Source organism: Metopolophium dirhodum, chromosome 1, assembly GCF_019925205.1.
Source record: "Metopolophium dirhodum isolate CAU chromosome 1, ASM1992520v1, whole genome shotgun sequence".
In the NCBI taxonomy this organism is placed as follows: Eukaryota; Metazoa; Arthropoda; class Insecta; order Hemiptera; family Aphididae; genus Metopolophium; species Metopolophium dirhodum.
In genome coordinates this window covers 125,678,271-125,699,741 of record NC_083560.1, presented here as the reverse complement: position 1 = coordinate 125,699,741, position 21,471 = coordinate 125,678,271, and the positions used below count along the sequence as shown (strand labels likewise).

General features: G+C 28.9%; 1 protein-coding gene across 1 annotated transcript; it reads left to right on the top strand.

Moving 5' to 3' along the window:
- The first annotated feature begins 218 nt into the window (after positions 1-218).
- On the top strand, positions 219-20,872 carry LOC132933839 (uncharacterized). The gene is made up of 5 exons (XM_061000111.1): positions 219-568; positions 15,702-15,975; positions 16,134-16,410; positions 16,546-16,975; positions 19,359-20,872. The coding sequence occupies exons 1-5, from the start codon at positions 558-560 to the stop codon at positions 19,549-19,551; spliced, it is 1,185 nt and encodes a 394-aa protein (XP_060856094.1). The 5' UTR covers positions 219-557; the 3' UTR covers positions 19,552-20,872.
- The last annotated feature ends 599 nt before the right edge of the window (positions 20,873-21,471 follow it).

The window sequence follows — 21,471 nt, the reverse complement described above, 5'->3', positions numbered from 1 at the left end:
TAGTAGGTAGGTGCCTACAATATTATAATATTATGTGTATCTATACTCACACGTAATTTTGTCGCGGCGGCGTCATATAGCGTAGTACCAACACGCGCCGGTTTCGTTTGAATGGTTTTAATGCGCGCACACACACACACACACACACACACACATATAATATTTGTTTGTATATATATATATATGTATTATGATAATATACGATGTAGTCGATCTACCAGACGAGCGTCTTCAGTCGACCGGTGAACGTTCGAAAGAGAGTTAGATAGGTAGCTGTATCGTCGTGCACCCACACTTGTAATAATCACACTTCGCTCGCGTACATAGTACCTTCCTGCGATGCTTTTGGCGTCTGGACACATCACACGGCACAAGTCTTGAAGGATTCCTTGGTTTGGCATCGCGAACATTATCAGCGGCGGTCGTGTTTCGTGTATTTACTACAAAAAAATTATATTTTTAAATTCGGTTTTTTATCTTCCGAGACAAAACAAACTTTTTTCCTCAAGGGATTTTTCATTATTTTTTTTTTTTTTATTCATGCGATTGCGAACAAAATGACAAAAATGTGAGTATATAACATCTTCAATATTATGATAATATATATTAATATGCAAAAATATATGATATAAATACATCGGTGCTTATTTACTCATAATTTGATATCTTTAATAATATAAGCAGTAGCTAGGTCAGCATTTTGTTTTAATGGTACAGGAGGGATGAATTTTTGAAAATGTTCCTCATTAGTATTCAGTTTTAAATTATCGAAAATACATATCCACAACTTTTTTTATACGCTTTTGTATTTCAAAATTTGAAAAATCTTGAAAATTTGTAAATAGTGTTGTAGTTAAAAATTCATAAAATTTTCAATTTTCATACATAATAATAAGACTTAAATATTTAATACAAACTTCTCAGTGAATGGTTATTAGTTATTACAAACATTTAATATTGTAATTAGATTTTTTACCTTGGTCGTGAACAAGTTTAAAATTTCCAAAATCCCAATCATTAAAGTATATAAAAACAAAAATACAGAAAAAACGTATACACATTATTTTTTTAAAGTAAGTCAATATATAAAATATACAATATACATTTTAAGTACAACTGTGCCGTCCATGTTTTTAAATGTAAAAATGAGTATAACAAGTATACATTGTTTTCATGCTTTTAACTGCTTAATAAAATGCTTGAGTTCGTATCAATAGTTATTTTGGACTTTTGTTTTAAATGCTAAATTAAAAATAATAATTTTTTGATTTTTTAACTGTAGGCACTATTTACAATAATAATTATTTATTAATTTAACTCAAAGTCTCAAACGATCGTTTGCTTGTTATAGGTACAATTTTGACAATATTATCATATTACGCGTCTGCGCGTCTCTCGTATATAATGAGAATATAATTTAATTTTTATCACATATTATTTTAATTGAAAATTTATAAACTATAAACACCTCCACAACATGGATTACTTGTAAAAAATTTTCATTTTCACGAGAGTATATTATCAGCTATAAATGAGTAGGTAGTATAATTTTAAATTAGATATTAAAGAGAAATGATCGAAAAACAATTATTTTTATAAGATTTTTACGATCCGAATAATTTTTATAGGGTGGTATAATAAAAGTCGTATTTATATAGCCAAATGATTGGAAATTGGATGTATATCGATTATAGACCATGCTTGGCTTAAAACCATTTATTTTTAAATGTATTTATTTGTTTTATTATTACTGTCGATGAGAATTAATATTTAATAATCTAAATAATTACTTATATCTTTTAGATATTTTTTCAAAGTACATATAAAATGCATGTATAATAATTAAATTATATTAAACATTTATACTTATATGACTGCAAATTATGTATATACCTAATAGTTCTGTATCAAAGAACACTCATTATTTCAAAGTTATATAAGACTTAAAGGTTTAAATGATCTGAGTAATGAACCAAGATCTTGCGGTATACTTACCCCTGTGCCACTCATTTTGCTCATCAAAACTTTCAACACTTAGGTATAAGGTAAAACACAAAAAATACTCTTCCAAAATTTAATTTTTATATATCACAGTAAGTCCAAAAAACATTCTGATTTGGTATACACCTAATAGGAATTAAAAAATATAATTTATTATAAAAATCTTCTTTTGTAATGACTACTGACTTACAATAATGTTATGTAAAAGTTTATATTTAAATTAAATCTTTAATAGTTTTGAAATAAGTAACTACTAACTAATTAGTGTTCTTTGATAAAGGAATCACCTGGTATATTTAGGTACCATTGTTAAGTATTTAACCATAATTTTGTTATATTCAAACAATGACTAAAATTATAATATGTACCTATGTTATAATATATAAAAGGTTATTACAATATTACATTATCACAAAGTTAAACTTTTTAAGTTCTTAATTGTATGGTGACACAGTGTGCACCCACTGCACCCACACACGTTCAGCATTCTTCTGTTTATGGATTTATCGTTTTTATTGAAACGGTTCATCATTAGTTTATATGTTTAAGTGATTATTATAGTAGTTCATTAATTCGACATAATAATGTCATCACGTTTTTATATTATACATAATACATAAAAAGTACATCTAATATATTATATTATTATTTATTATTATTATTGATATCTACTTTTCGATGTATTGATAAGTTATCATCATTATATTATTTAAGTAAGCTATAATCTAAATTCACATGTTCCAAAAAATGGTAAAATGTGTTATCAACATTGTCTTATAGAACTTTTGACGAGGAATTAGAACTTATATTAGTTGGTCTCAATATTCACATGACCCCATGTAAATATCACTAGAAAACTAATAGTATCAAAAGTAACACGTTCTATTGAACCATGTGAATTTTGAAACTAATAATAACATTTAAAAAAACAATTATTGTCGTAACTTACATATTAAATTTGCCATTATAGTTATAACCAAAATTCACAAGTAGGATGTTCCATATTATATTGATATCCAAGCCTGGGTATACACGAATTAAAAAGTGAAAGTTAAGTTAATTTTAACTTTTTTAAATTTAATTCCCATTAACTTAATTTTTAACTTAACTTATTTTAATTGATATAAACGTAATAAATAACGAGTTTCTTTTAATCAAATTCAAGTTAAGTTAATTTATAAATAATTAAATAATAAATATAATAAAAATAAAAATTATTACTGATGATACATACTACATAACCATTTACTAGAATAGGAAATTAGAAATATAGTTAAATTTATTTATTGTTCCATTAATCAGAATGCTTCAAAAAAAATAACTTAATTATACATATAGAAATAGTTATTAAAAATAACTAGTTCTTCTAACTAGAGTCAGGTGAATTCTCCAAACCCTTGAACTCCTAGAAATGTCAAGAGTTTGAAGTGTTTGAAGTTCGAGATAATTGAGCCATTGAGGTACAAAATCTAACTTGATCTTCAAGAAGTAAGAACAGTATCTACTATCTACGAATAGTTCAAACATACTGTTTAAGCATAACAGCATTAACATTAATTTAATTATATTATTTGTTAATTGTAAGTACAAAAGTACCCTGTTGTACCTTTTTGTTCATTATAGATTCTGAGCGGAGCAATGCAAGCATTGATTTTACAATGATATGTTTTGTTTTTTACTAATTTTTGTGTCTGTCGTCACTTTTTGAAGTAATAAAAATGTTCAACTTGGACTTCAATATCTTTTCTGATAGTAAAGTGAATATAGTTGGTACTTTGGATGGGAGGAGGAGGGAGGTTTGGTTTAACATAACCAGTGTTTAACAAAATCAATTTTCTTATTTTGTTGTAATTCAAAAACAAATAACCATAGATACTGGAAAATTTCATAATTCAAATTTTGATTTTTTGAGCTATTTATAAAGACATTAAATTTACAATTTTTTTAGATTTTTTCCTTTAAATTTTTATAAAACAAATTACGCTCGATCAATGTGATTGAAAATTGAATAAGAATAAGTTGCTTATACTGGAAAAAAGCTTAATTTCATATCAGCGTAAATCATCAAAAATATTAGTTTTTTTTGAAATATAACTTTAAGATTATTAATTTTAGCAAATTTAAAAATAATTTTTTAAATATTTGTACTAATTTTAAGCTATTTGTAGACATTTGAATGTTCGATTTTTTTTTTTTGAAGTTTGGATTAAAATGTTCAGGCTTGGTTAAAAAGTTTGTATGGATTTTATACAAGATCCCACTTAAGTTGTTCTTTTGGCAACTTTAAAATATTAAAAATACACAGGCATAATTTTTTTATGCGCGTGTTAAGTTCAAATTTTTACAAAATTCGTCAAAATCACGAAAAATTGTAAATTATTTTAAAGTTAAAAATGTATTAAAATATATTCAATTTTTATATCTAAGGCTTGAGAATTTAATACATAGATCCTTATAATAATATTTCATACTGAAACCCATAAATCTAAAAAACCTATTGCCTATTTTTTTTTTATAGATATTTTAATGTTAAACATTTGGTATAATGGTATTAAATCAATGAATAACGATTTTAGTTATTTTGTTTTTGTAATTTAAATTATTTGAGGGGACTTGATATTTTTACGTACCTATATGTAATTTTAAACTAATTCCTATTTACAAAGTTTATAGTGTGTTATATTACCTACTTATAGTAAAGTAAATTTATCTAGTAGGTAGCAATTAAAATAAAATAAATAAATAAAATATACTTAGAGTAATATAATAAGTTTCCGTTCAGAATATAGTTGGTTCGTATGATTTATCATTAATTCAAATTTAACTTATTCATTACAGCTAGTGACCTACTCAATGACGAGGTACACTCGACTCCTACTGAACAACGCAAAGTGGATATCTACTTGCCCACTTTTTACTAGTATGTTTATTTTAAAATTTGTCATGGATACATTTTTAAAAGTTCGAAAAAGTTAAAAGGCGTAGTTAGAGTTTAAGTTTGAAAAGTTCGTAAAAAAAATTAAGTTCGAGTAGGTACATGAAAATTGAAGTACAACTCATCCCTAAAATAAGCCATGCGTTTATACGGGGTAGTGATAACATTTATAGAATAGACACACTAATAATGTTAATATTTTTTTTTTATATCTTATCCCACTGTCAACTTAAGTCACCAAAATATCGTCATATTATTCTAATGATTACTTATATAACACGGCTGTATGCAAATACACCTATGGAACACATTATTATTATGTAGAACGTATCCGGGTAGCCAAGCTGGCTCAAATAATAGGCTAGCTGGTTAACAAAGTTTATTTTAAATTGAATTACGAATTACTTACTAACTTCGTCATGTTTGAATTGTAAAGATGATTATAGAATCTAAATCGGGAATTAAAACAATTATAGAAAAAAGTGGAAGTCACTCTGTTGTACAGTAGGTTACAAGTGGGTGACTGTAATGGATGGTGTTAAATTTGAATTCAATGATATAATATCAATTAACGATTTTGAAAAGAGACGGTTTGTCAGCCTAGGATATTTTAGATTATATTTATATTGTTACTTTTATTAAGGTAGCCGGTTAAGTTGAATTATTATTATTTGTTTATCATCATATTTGTATATAATAATATACTTTAAAAGGTCCAAGTACCCACGAATAATATATTTTAAATATAACACAAAACTAAAATCGTTTTTCGTTTAAATAACTAATTTCGTCTAAATTTGAACATAAAATAACTATACAAAAACTGGGTTTTTTATATTTTTTATATTCTTTGGTTACAGAATAACCTACTTACTTGGAGCTTTGTTTTAAGTTTTTAAAGAAGTTGAACATTTTATAAGTTTTTAAATTTTTAAATTTTTTCAAAATTCGAACATTAAATTAAATGCTTCTAAAAAAATTGTATCTAGGTACCTATGTGTTTTTAATATTTTTAAACAGCTATTGTAACAATATATCAGGAGCGTCGTATCAATTTCACGCATTTTGACTCAACAAATAAAATTGTATTGATTGTATTTAATGTATGGATGAAAACTAACTTTTATACTTCAAGTATTTTTTGCAAATAATTATCTTTCAAAGTTGACAGTTCAGTCTTTCTGAAACAGCGATACACTTATGTTAAAAATAAACATTCATCCGATTACTGTGACCATCGCACAAAATACGCACGTACAGGATAGTCAAATTTTAATTACTGTTGAGATAAGCGTTTTACGTTTAAAATTTAAATAACACGTCGTCATCAGCAAGAATTGTATACGCTATATTTATATTATATTAAACTTGTTATAAGTAGTTTGGCTGATCATGACAATATAAACGACGATTAGTTAGATTTCTATTGATTTCTATTGTGCATGCGTGTGACGTATTTTGTTCAAGGCAAATCATGTGTTATATTATTATATTATATACCTACCGACTGCAGCGCCGGTTAAACGATTTATGTATATATATTATATATATTATTTTATAATATGTGCATTATTTATACATACGCGAATAATTAGGTACTTCCGTTTCAGATAGGTCATCTCGAAACATTATATAAAACTGCTGCAAGCTGCACAGCCAAACCACGACTGTGTATTAATTATTTAATAACAATTATTCGGACAGCACAATATATATATTATTATTCTATCGATGTTATAAAAAAAAAATGTGAAATTTAAATTATGAATGACTATTATTATCAAAAGAAATTTATTTAAAATATCACTTTATTTGCGATTGATTATATAGGTACCTAGTTATGAGTAGAACTAATTTTAAAATGATTATCTAATGAATAATATTTAAATAATTTTAATTTAATATTATTATTGTTGTTATATTATATACACACACAGGTACGCTCACCTACAGAAAAATAGATAAATACCTACTGCAAATTGATCGACTAAATCGTCAGTGGACAGTATAATAATTTACGCGTTAATCCTAGTGTCATAAAATCTAGTTTCTGGGACTGCATCAGTTTGAATTCAATATTTAAATATCGTTAATGCAAAACATTCGGACATTCATCTGAAACAATGTAAAGTTGTGCACCCGTATACACGTTTTGTCATTACCATATGGTATTTGGTACGTTCTCTTAGCTAGTACGTGTACGAGATTAGTGGGCCACAATAATAGTAATAATAGTACATATAATATTATAGTAAAATAATGATCGCAGCTGGGTGATAAACTGATATTGTAGGTTGAAATTGGAGTTCGAATGTTAGATATAAGTAGGTTTTTCGGTTGAAACGTAATAATTATAATTTATAATGTTTGATTTATAATTAACATCAAAGTGAATTGTATACCTACGCTATACCTAATAATGCGATATCATCGATACCACGGTGAGTGCGTATGAAATACATCGATGGAATAACGACTTATTGAGAACTGTTTTGTTTTTAAATTAAAATCGAAATTGGTGCTTAATCACATCCTCCACATTACAGAAATCGGCTAATGTAAATACACGCAAAACCGCGCTTAACCGGACAGAAAACTTTTGTGGTAATATCAGTTTTCGAGTTTCGAGTTCGATCGATTCGTATAGTAGTCTGTTTTCCTTTCTATTCGTGTTGGATTGATGCCAAAACGAAAAAATTTGTTGGATTTAGAACAAACAGAATCAAACGGGTTTTGGCGTGCATTTCCTGTGCACGTCATCCAATAAAAGATTTCACTCGCCGGTTGGCCTAATAACATTACGTGCAAAAATAACATAAATATATAGTCACCGAGTCAGATCTAAAATCGAATGGTATAGAAAGAGTAAAAATGAAAACGAAAATATTCGCAGAATTTGCAGCGCGAATACAACACTCTAGAATAACAAAGATGTATTTTTTTCTTCACGTACTTATAACCAATACACCATATCAAACCTAACCTACTCATTGAGAATACATTTTGTTTATTGAATAGGTATTAAAGATACCTATAGTTATGCATCCTAAACTCACATATGATAATATATAAGTATTGCACATTTACACGTCGATCGAAAATGTAAATAATATATACAAATACAATTCTTAAGTACACGACAATTATTTTTTTCCGAATCGTTCGCAAATACTGTAATACAATTTAATTTAAGTACACACGATTCGAAAAATCAATGATTTAAAAATATTTACAATCAATTATGAACGATTGAAAACGCCATATTATCTTTTTATATTTGGTCAATCAAGGTATTGAGGTAACACTTAAAAAGACAAATAACAAAAAAACTATAACTATTAACGCTTAGGTACCTATAAAACGAAAATAATTGAGACTGAATTTACGTGCGAAATTTCCATATCATTTAATTGGGTATCGGACGATTCAGCAGGTTGCATTATTTTAATTTAAACATTTAAGCATGTAATGACAAATAATAGTATATATAATATATAAAATAATGTACCTACATATATAAATAAAATCTGTAGTAAAAATGTTCACAGTTATACCTAGTCATAAATTATAATAATTATAGTCTTATAAAAATTTGGCTATAGTAAAAATATTGCGTTAGGTAATAAATAATAATAGTTAGGTACATGGGTAATATGTCAATTCCTGGATATCGTAGTTCGTAAGGAAACATATTATTCTAAATATTTTAATAAATTAATTAGTAACACTTAGACATTTTGTATAATGTATTATATTATATTTTATTTTAAATGTCTACTATTTTGTATTTTTATTATTTCGGTTATTTTTTATTCCTTACCTTGTTCTATACCGTAGCTCATAGCCTCGTTAACTCTAAAAACGCATCTTTGACTCTTTGTGGCTTAAAAATTGTAGACCAAAAAACAACTTAAACGACTTTTCCTTGGTCATCAAACTTTTTAAATGAATTTCAAAGTTGTTTTTGTTATTTACCTGGACTTACAGTATATCAAATGCTCAATCGTTCGATAAAAAATATTATAAATGCGACAACGTTCGAAAAATATATTATAATTTGAGCGTTTTCGATCGTAAGTTTCTATAACCGTTCTCAGTCGTAATTTACCGGCAATTATTATATGCATAATACTATAGCCTATAATAGATTAACCTAAGTATTGTGAGTGGGTTTTTTGCCCTAATTTCTAAAAATGTCAACGTCTTTGACGATCACCCACGTCACCAACATCTGGCTTTGATACTGGTGGCTGCAGGTACCCTATCATCAGTTATATACCTAAACGGTTACGGGCTAAACACTAAAAAGTTTGTGGCGTTGATAAAAATAAAATATTAAAATATGAATAACAAGCGATGATTCCCTTAATATCCAGATCCGAAATAAAGATTTATATGGACGTTATAAATATTTAGGGACCGTAAAATGAGCGATACAAACAGGTGTTTGGCACTTCAATCCCATTAAAGTTTTTTACGATTTTCAAATATACCTAGTCATGACTCATTAGTCACTATGTATTAATTTATGCGTATATAAACCATCTGTGTGTGTGTGTGTGTTCGATTTATCAATGGCTTCACTTGTTAGCCGACGTACCTATATATATATTATATTGCGGTTCGGAGATGTTTTACGTCTCTGCGAATGATTTGATTGTTTTCCAATAATCAGAGAGGATAAAAATATATAAAATATATTATAGAATACTATCACGGCGATCGTATAGCACCCATTAGGATGAAAATCTATGTGAACCCGTCACGAATTATATAGTATTATTGTACCCGCGGTCTGTTTTGACGGGACTATGATATAACGGTGAAATTAAAATTACTGAAGCCGTGTTAACCGCCGGAACGGAGGATATTCTGTACAGAAATATGTGTATTATGTAGGTACCACATTTAACTGCGAACCTAAACGTTATTTTAGGCAAACGCGAATTCTTTATTTGCACATAGTTATAACGGCACAGCTGTTTAATGATAGGTATTCGAGTATTATATAGTACACATAATTCGTAGTATACCTACAACAATACTCACTCGCAGTATTCACCTATGTATCTATACTAGCCAAACGCTATATTTATGGCAATACCAATTACCTACCAATTTATATTTTATATTGCGCCTTTTATTTTTTGCAACTGCGGTTGAGGCATAACGGGATTCCGAATTTCCTGGGGACCGGCGGACTGCAATTTTTTTTTTACTATAAATTAAGTTGATACATAATCACTATTGGCTCTCAACTACGGTAGATTATAAATTATAATTTGGTTATAATTTAGTACATTCTGTATTGTTACCTTGGATGTACATTACGCACTCGGAACTGTTATAATTATACAAATAGCTAACACGTTATAATAATTAGTTTCGTAATTCATAAAGTACATGTTAATAAGTTCAACACGAGGGGCAAGAGCTAACGGGTTTCAAAGTTATTTATGTATTTGGTTATTCCAACTATAAATTATAGGTAGTACCTACCTATATGTATGTGTAAGTATATGTATTTGTATGCATATATATATTAATAAGTTCATCATGACAAATTAAATATGTACTTATACAATTTCCCGTACGCGTATGTGATACTTTCCGAATATAATTATACAATAGGTAGGTACATATTATAGATTATAGGTAGGTATGTGTGAGTACGAGATTAAATTGTTTAAACATTTTTAAACGGTTTTCTAACACAACAGCTGTAACTCACCAATTTATTTTAAAAGCAGTTTTGCTGAAACTCCGGGGCTGGATTTATCTGCGGCGTAGGAAGTAAATTTAAATCGCGATGGTGTTTGTACCGCGGAGTGTTAAAAAACTATCAATCATTTCGATTCAACATAATAATTATAATATTGATTTGCATTGTAGTGCGATCAAATTTGCGCCGCTTTCATTTATATAATAGACCTACGAGATTGACCAGTGACCACAGACCACTTGACCTCTCGCAGCTGTATAATAATATGCTAAATGCCTAAATCAATATTCGTTTCGGAATAACTCACGTGGCCTACCTATTATAAAAGAGAAAATAAATGATAGTAATAATAATGAACCGTTTCGGTACCACCTGGGATGTATTTATTCAGTGGATAATAATTATATACACATCTTCCGGCGTATTTATTTTCGCGGGTAATGAATTGAACGTCAATGCACACTGCACAACACAATCTATTTTTTATTCGTCATATCCATAGATGGTGTCATTAATTATTGTTTATTGGACGTAGACAATCGAATGCATTAAACTTATATTATTATAGTGTCGTATCACTTGTATTAGGTCATTAGGTGACACGCACTAAAACAGTAAAACCGCCTATCGTCTTACTTTCGTCCGTACTCTCTAAGTTAAAGACTATAAGTGTCATAGGATCTTGATTGAATTTTTAAGGGGGAGGGCTTAAATCTCTATTCCATAGCCAGCAATGTAAACTTAATATTTAATAATAATTTACTATTTACCCCGTCGCTGTTTGATTATATAGGTAAAACGTTTAATGATTGCAAGAAATGTTTTAACACACATTTTGGTCGGAAACAAATTTATTAATATGTAGCCATGTAGATATTTAAAAACAAACATAAAATAATGCTCTGGTCCGTGTTACAATCGTCGCCTATTTGCATCATACGAATGTCACACACATTCACTACACGTCCACACCAATCAAATATTTAAACTATTATGGGCATATTGCCCACGGCAGCAGCGAGACTCGTATCTCGTGTTCGTCGTCACGGTAACGTTTTATTAAAATATGGTCAAATAATTTAATTTTTTGGTCCAACTACATTCGCTCCATTAGCCTGGCCTATTTTTATAACTTACTTTACTTTTAATTCTTACTACCTACCCATGTCTTTTAAATATTTGTAAATAATAAATGTCTGTAGTACCTACCTATACCTACGATGATCGGAACCGGCTTAAGCAAAAATAGTGAACTAGGCAAAATCAAATTGTGCCGCCCCTAACAATATAATATTACCGGTATTTTGAAAATGCCACCCTCTTACTAAAGTGCTGCTTAAGTGCCACCCTAGGCGTGGGCCTATGTCACCTATAGCCGGGCCTGACAATGATACCTACAGGCTACAACTACTGTATACTATATTATCGCGTGTCGTGTCCTATGTGGAAATAACAGCGAAATGCGCGGCTCAGTGCAACAATATAATATGCACAATATTACAAAGCAAAATAATATTATTTATTGTTGTTCGTCAAATTTCTAGTGTACAAAGGCCAATTCGTCAAATGGCCAGGACGCCAGGCGTATAGAGAGTGTATTTATGACTGGAAGATATAGGTAACATAGGTATACAGCAAACGCGCATTCACACCTCTCTTTCTGCTGAAATATATTATATTGGTACATACAATATTAGATATTATATTATGATTTACAATAAGATGTTAACATGTGCTCGAGGAAATCGGAATCGAAAACTATTTCAGTTCACAATACGAATAATATACTTACACGCGGGAATTCAATAACTATGATGGCATGATACAGGTGTCTATTATTTCCGAAGAATAATTTCTTATACCTGTTAATAAAGGAGAAATCACGTTCCCGATTCGCAACGGCGACGAGCAAACAATATAATATTAATATATAATAGGCAATAGTCAATCCATCGTCGTATAGTATAGTATATATTATGTATTATGAAAATATATAGCTATACGAACACGTGTCACGATGTGCACTGCAGCCTCACAGTCATCTTAACTTTTTAGGTACCTATACGTGTATTGTTAGCTATACCTATGGCTGTGTAACAATGTCTACTGACAGAAAATTAGTGTAGTAATAATATCAATAATCCACATCTAGGAGCGCTCTTGAGTACCGGTATATTTGATATTATACAGTTTAACGAATAAAAATTATTCATGGTTAGGTTAATCGCCTACCTACTAATAATTACGTGCTTCAGCGATGTACGATAATAATATTATATAATCGTAATTTGTGTATTATATTGTCGTATAATATTTATTTATTCTGGAGTCGAGCGCATATCTATAAATGTGTAGGTAGTATACGTCTTGTACAGTACTATAGAGTCGTATATTATAAAAATAAGAGTAAGTACCTACAAGCATTTATTTGTTTTTACATTTTTTGAATTTCAACCCAGGCTTTTAAATCGACAAAAACATGTACGATTAAATTCTTCGATTTTTTTTCGGTAACTATTTTAAAATATAACGCATACATTTTATAATATAAGCCCATGATTTTCAAATTGACGTCCAAAAATAAGAGTTTTTGACAAAACAGAAGAAGTGGAGGAAAAACACTCATAATTATTGTAAGACTATATAATATGGCTCTCATATAACTGGAAGTCTGAAAGTTATACCCAAAGTTCTAATTGATAAACGAAGTTCATATTAAGTTCATTGAATTCAAAAACCTCATTTTTTAGGGAGGCAGTATTATTTTCCAATGGTCATTAGCTATTATATTTCAATATTACAATCGTTATACTTTTTTTAAATTATTTTTATATAAAGGACTACATTTTTTCATACAATAATATATGGAACAAGAGAATATCGCTCTGCTGTACAGTAGGTTACAAGTGGGCCGCTGTAATGGATGGTGTTAAATTTGAATTAAAAGACATAATATCAATGTACACAGTGACGTATTCAAGGGGCCACAGGGGCCATGCCCCTGTCATTAGACGGTTATGCTAATTTTTTTTTTGATAAAAGTAGACGACTTTTAATGAATCTTAAATTACATTTTAAAATTTTAGATTTAAAAAAATTTTTTTAGGAATTTCTAACTCAAAATAATTTGCACATTTTTGAAATTTTTACGCTTTTTGTCAAAATTCAAACATTAAATAAAACATAAATGCTTATAAAAAAATTGTGACTATGTATTTTTAATATTTTTTAACCGTTATTGTAACAATATATTAAGGGCTTTGTATGAAGTTTTAAAGTTTTTTTGACCCAACGAATAAAATTTTATTGATATATATAGAGAAAAAAACTAAAAAAATTGGGAACCATGTTTTTTGCTGTGCTATTGAAAACTTCTGGGAATTTTAAATTCTGATCTCCCGAATGCACCAACTTTATTTACTTTCCCGTCAAACAAGATTCAACAGAAAATCGAAGCATTATTTCGATTATACTTATCGTGTACACAGACACTAAATAAAATAAATTAAAAAACACACATCATTAAATTATAATCAATACATTTATCGCTCCGCTCAGAATCTAAAATATAAATTATAGTAGGTAACTACTATTAAAAATGCATTATACCTACCTATTATTATTACCTTCTACGTAAAAGTCACAGCTATTAATTGATATATTAATTAGTATGAGAGGCAATTCAAGTAGACCATGTGGGTGTTTTGAGTGAAAAAAGGTCACCTACAAAGATTTGGGAGACAATGTAAGAGTGCACATAATTTAAGTGAGGGTCAAGGACAAAAATTATTTATATAATGACATAAATGTAGGTACCTATACTCTTACAGAAAATTATAATATCATCCACATTAAGAAATGACGTACATGCATAAGATTAAGAAACCGTGATTTCATTTCATAAATAATAGTTCCATTAATGATGTATCATTGATAGTAATAATATTTGGTTATTGTTATTTCGAGTAAAAGTTCAAAGCTGATTAAATATAATAAATCTTTTCTATATTGGAGTCATAAATAATACCTGTACAAGCTACTGTCGGGTATAATTAATTAAAATAATAATAATAATAGCTCATCATAGCGTTCGTAATTTCATATATTCATGTAGGTATTTACTAGGTGTTAATTGATAAACGTGTTTAAAAGAATTTAATTTATGTACCTATGTGTTTGAATTTATTCGGGCCATTGTTATGAACAACTGGTAATTAGATACTCTTTGTAATCAACCGGTTATTAAGAATAATATGATGATGCGCGTTGTTATAATGTGAATCCAAAATGAATTTTTTATGATTTTAATTATATATTATATTAATTTTGAACATTTAAACACTTGTATCACACTTTTAACACCTATTATACAGTTGATAAATCATGCTATGATTATCAAATTATTGTATGTATTATCTGCAGTACTCTGGGTACATAGCCCGTTTTTAATTTAGGTACCTACCTATAAATTAAATATTTGGTACCCGCAATCAGTATACAACATGTAACTTACCACGTTTCCATAAAAAAATGTAAACCATACTGGCTTAACCTAATTATATACCTTTATAATTGATTTTTGGTATTCGATCGATAATCCGGGCCACTGTAAATTGCGTCCCATTTTTAATTACCTACCTATTTACATAAATTTCATCCTGGGTATATTTTGTATGTATGTAGATAAAATCGTGAACTATATATTGACCATAAATATATTAATATTTACTGGCCTAAAATATCACCGACTCCTTGAAAGTCGCTACTGTTAGTCGCTGTATATTATATAACCACGTATAATAACTTGAATTTAAAGTCGGGCTTACAGCTGCGTGTCGTGTGCATATTATCGTATTCCGATTAGCCTCTGTAATCATGGTATCATTCACCAGCCATGATCTATACAGGAAAACGACCATAGTTGGGTCGAACTCAACTTTTTCAGGACACGACACGCCGTAGCTCTGAACCCGGCTATAGCCTATAAGCATCCCTCTAGGTAACCACATAATTATTTCACTTACAGATTTTTCTTGTCACTAGGTTTTGCAAAACTGTTCGGACTACAGTTGTATATGTGTTTACGGTCGTGCAGCTGTTACCACTGCTTTCGACCGTGGTCGGTGGTGGTACCAGTCAGACCACCGCACCATCGGGCGCCGAATTCCTCCACAGCGTCATTGGCAACATGCAACGGCCAACCCGCAAAGTGTTTAACGAACGAATCGACGTCGAAGAATACATACCCGACGATGTCCCGTACACCCCACCGGCCAACGAAATAAACATGCTGTCGAAACAACCGTTCCATTTCAACGTACGAGAGCCAATTTAATTGCACTTGCATAGTTTATACTATTTATATAATAATGTTTTTTTAAAATATAATATTTTACGAAGAGCTGTCAAATGCCTCTAATTCGTGTGTATCTATTATCACAATATTTCTATATTTTTATCGATTGCTGTTCACAGAATCAGGCGAACCGCGTCCAAGCCGATGTCACCAAAAACCATATCGGGTCGTTACTTTCGCAAATAGCGCCTCAGTTTTTGAAAAACGAATTCGCCGAGTCACAAAACAGGATAGTTACCCAAGTAGCTCCGCAACAGTTTAACCCGGGACCCACCAGTCCTCAACAGTTCAACCAGGGACCCAACGGTCCGCAACTGTTTAACCCGGCACCCAACGGTCCGCAACAGTTTAACCCGGCACCCAACAGTCCACAAAATATAATTGATGCTATTACGAGTGAGTTGAAAATAAAAATACCAAAATTATATATAAGGTATATGTGTTAGGTATATGCACCCGGGGATTTGAGCCACTGTGATGACGAGAATAACAATAATAAATAGTTATAACATAAACCACGTCGTTTTGCAGGCGACACGGCGCAGAGACCGCCGGATGGCATGATTTCCGGATATAATTACTTCTTTTATCCGCTGGACAACAATGCGCTGCAGCAGGTGCAGAACGGAAACGGCAATCAGATGGCTCAGACGACGGCGATGTCGGAACCGGAAAAGCCCGACAACCAGGCCGTGGCCAAGCCCCGCGTGCAGCCGCTGTTCGTGGCCATGGCCGGATTCGTGGGCGTCGCGGTGGTGTTCCTCAGCGCCCTCATGTTTGTACCGATATTGCCGATACACGCGCTCACCTCCAAAGCGGCGCTGAAACGTGCTCCCGAGGAGCTGGCCTCGCTCACCAAGCTCGTCGCCGAGTCCATCGACGGCAAAGACTGCAGCGAGAGGATAGCGTGTGAGGTCGGCAGGGCCATGCGATCCATGCGGGTGGGCAACAAACCCATCAGGTACCCATATTTTTTTATTTACAATCCATGACGAATTGAGATATTTTAAATCATTTATAATAATGACAATATAATAGACAAAATAAATAGTTACTTATATTAAAAATATATAAAATAAATTTTATATTTAGTGATATTATAGTTAAACATGATGTAGGTATAAAAAAACAAATAAGAAAATATAATATAATATAAGACCTTCACTTTTAGAAGCATCGTAATTAGGGCTGTTCATTTTTAGATAAATGTACTATTATCTTACCTATCGTAAAACAACAGCCACATGCCCACATGTGTTGTCTACTATTGTCTCCATCTTACATACGTATAACATATGTACCAAATTTTACGTTCATAATAATCCATTTTACATTGTTATTTTTCAAAGTAGAGTGAATTTACCTATTATAAAATCTAAAGGCAATATATTATTATTATATCTAAGATATCTTGGAGAATTTTATTGATATTTTAATTTTGAAGCTGCAAGTTATGATCATTTTAAACTTTAGAAATATGTATAGTTTTAAAATGCTCATAACTTTACTTGCACCACTTGTGTGGCATCCTCTTTATACTAATTGTGTATAGGTACTTAATAATTTTGTAGCTCTTTGTTGAAATTTTTTTCATTTTTGACATTTTTGATTTATTAGTTCTGTTTTAGCCTTTTAGGTCGATTTTATCCGATATTTTAAATCATTTTCGTTAATTAAAAATGTTCAAACGCAATTTATAATTATTTAGGATTATAAGTATTATTTTCATATAAGTTCCTAAGTTAGACTTATTAAGTTAGTGATTGAAGTGCAAAGACCAATATTTAGTAACAACGGAAAAAGTGATAAATTATTATTGTTGATGTCTTAATGGCAGCTGGGTACAAGTTTCGATTAATTAGAATTCTTTAATAAATTAAATTAATGTAATACCTTTTATCAACAATAATTTTAATGAAAAATAAATTACGTGTGATTTTTAAAGATGAATGTGCTTACATTTCAAAGTGATCAAATAAAAATTATTTATTTATTCTTTGATAATATTATTGTCATTTATTGATATGCATTTAATGATATCTTCATTACTTTATTCTTTTCTGTGCAGTGGCTATGCATACATTTTTCACCAAAAAATTACATTCGAAACTGTCTTTTTTTTATATTTTATATGGTTAGGTAATAATAAATTAATTTAGTCCGTCGCTGGTTCGAAATAAAATATAAAATACGTTTGATAGAACCACTTTAACGCGCTACCAATTTATACCTACTTTTTGTCTACCCGTCAAATTATCCAACTACTCATCCATTAAATTACACATCATATAGGGTACCTACCTAACTATATGTGCCAAAGGTGTAACCGACTTTCGAATAAGTGTCTCTGGACGTAGGTCAAACTATACAATAAAAGAGACGGGTAGTGTTTTTACTCGACAAATATATTTTTATTTAATGTACGAATTATTCATTTTATGATCTTTTAAAATCATTTAATGTTTTGGTTATCTTAGTTATATATGTCTCTAGACAGTAGACACCTAATAAGTAACTGACCAGAATTATACGAGTTTATGTGAAAACGTAAAATGAATAATAGCGAATTCTTTTTTCAAAATAATATTTTTTTTCTTCTGAAGATTGAACTTCAGAACTGCAGACTCTAAACAATACCTAATAGTAATAAAAATAATACTCTTACAATATATGTATATAATATATACATTACCACAATACGTATATAGTATGTGATAAATTATAGACAGTACCTATCTCTTATGTGTTTTTTTCTAGTTTTTCCTATTTTCGAAGTAAATAAAAAATAAAAATATAATAGGTACACGTAAAAAATATTTAGAGGTACATAGGTAAGTACCTAAATAAGCACAAGTTCTTTCGACTTAGAATGAATTCTATGATAGTTACAAGTTTACAACAATTTATCACATAATATAATTATAACGTACTATATTGTATATTATATATTATAATATAACGACTTATATGACAGGCACAAACTACATAGATACCTAGATAAGGTAGTACCTACCTATCTTAATAAATTATTACTCGTGATTCGAGACACAAAAGTAGTTACCAAATGACATGAAATTGTGATTATTTTATTTATGTGTAGCCATTTAGATATGTATACCAATACATAGGTACGTAATTTTATTATAATAACTTTAAACCTTTCGCTAATATTGTTTTCACTGATAAAACATTTGGTAATTTATATATTCGATGTTTGTTTTTCGTGATTTTGAGTTTTGGAGCAATTATTTACAGAATTATACACAATAATCGTGTTGAAGCGGTAATTTATTTGTGTTATTTTCCAAATATTTAAACATTTTTTTTCCTTTTTTTGATTACAGAATGATGGAAATAATACTACCCCCAGCAGTGGCAAAACAGTTAGCTCAGATAAGAAGGTCTGCGACAAAGAAAGAACAGTGTCATTTCATCATGTGCAAAAAAACTGAGGGTACATTGCATTTGGTGGCGAAACTAAAGAAAACTCATCACAATAAAACTATTCACGATGTTAAAGAAATTTTTAACATTTGACGCGCACCGTTTTTGGAGATTAATTTATTCTAGATATTAAGTAAATTATTCTGTGTTTTAAATATAAGTAAGTGTTTCAGTTATGCCAAGGCTGGGCAAGTTACTTATTTCCCACCAGATTATTTTAAACAAGAAATTAACTCATTAAGTTTTTTTTTTTAAATATTCAAGTAGTTATCAAATAAGTACCAGTAAAATCTTTATTATTTTCTTCTTCTATAAAAAAAACATGCTAAAATGATTGTATAAGTGAATTTATTTCATGATTTAAACTAAAAACTCTTACAAAATTACGCCTACTTTGAATGATTGGATTTATTGTTTAAGGTTATTGTGAGAATCGATTTTTGACATTTTAATTAAAATTATGTAAATTAATAAATAACTATTTTGATTTCTCAAATGTTGAGTGTTTAACTAGAATTATTTGAGAAAATAAAACAGTTATTTAAAAATTGACTTTTACAATAACCTAGAAAAAATTACTAAAAAAGTGTTTAAATTTCTTTTGAAAGAATACCCACGTATATTATTAATTCTTATTATAGAATAAAACAAACATTGACAAATAATATCCATCGCGTATATTTTATACTCTAATTTCTAATGTTACTCAAATTCTACAGTATTATGGACAATATTTAATTTATAACCAAGTATGTGTGAATTATTTATCTTCTATACTTCAATGACATTATCTCAGTTCAAGATATTTATAGATATTTATATTTATATGTATTTTAAATTCAAAATTTATACAAATATTAAATAATAATATTAATTGAAATTGTTGTTATTTTATAATCTATTAAGTATGTCATGATTTATGAATAACTCATTTCAATGTGATGATAAGTAACATCCAATTTAACAAGTTGGTAAACCTTAAAATAAATTAATAAACTAAAAATCAAAAATCAAAAATTTAAAAAAAATTTAACATAAATTTAAACTTTGAATTTGTAAATGCCCAGCCTTGAATAATGTTGTTAGCCTAGAGGTGATTCTAATTGGTACTTTTCCAAGGAGTATTGTATAGGCAACTTATTATGTCATGACAACACTCTAAGTACAATATTGTACCAAATCTAGCATGAAAAAAATTACAAACAAATTAAAAACGTTTGTGTATTTGCGAGTGACATTCATATTATAATTAAAAATGAATAAATAAATTTCCCTATTTATTTTAATTTGTAAGATGCTAGAAAAAGTTATTTTAGCAGAACTGATAGGTAAATAGTACACCAAATACAATATAGGTATTATGTATACAAATAAAGATAAAAAAAATAAAAAACACATTTATTATATATTTTAACAGTTTGTATTAATTTTGATAAACTTCCACCTACCATAGTATAACAAGTGTTATTTTTTTAATGTAAATCAAGAATAACAAAAATAACAAAATGAAAAAAAGAACATTTTTCGTAACATGGACATATTTTATATTAATTTATTGACATTACAAGTTAACATTTTAATACCTAAGTAGTAGGTATATTGAATTTATTCATAAACACACATTTATTATTCTATATGAGCTTATGAATATTTATCGTATAACGGTGACGTGGTGAATTTTTTTTACCTTTAATACCAAAAACATTTAAAACACAATTTTTAAATTTATAAAAAAAATAATACATGTTTTTTTTTTCTACAGATTGATTTGTAATATTGTTCTTGAATTTGACAAATTTTGTACTTTAAATGTTCGTAAAATTGTAGTTTTCTATACGCTAAACTAATTTAAAGTTTCTAGAATTAATAATCGTTGAATAACAAGAAATAACATTAATTATTATAAATATTATCAATTTATAAAAATAATAATTTTTTGTGTTAACTTTAAAATTTTCAAACATTAATAAAAATTAATCCATTCATCTTATTTAAACATAACTTAACTATTAT

What these genes read in the sequence shown, in the direction of transcription:
- LOC132933839 (XM_061000111.1), top strand. An exon ending in AACAACCGTTCCATTTCAAC is followed by an intron (nt 15,976 to 16,133) that starts GTACGAGAGCCA and finishes TGCTGTTCACAG; the next exon opens with AATCAGGCGAACCGCGTCCA. An exon ending in TATAATTGATGCTATTACGA is followed by an intron (nt 16,411 to 16,545) that starts GTGAGTTGAAAA and finishes GTCGTTTTGCAG; the next exon opens with GCGACACGGCGCAGAGACCG.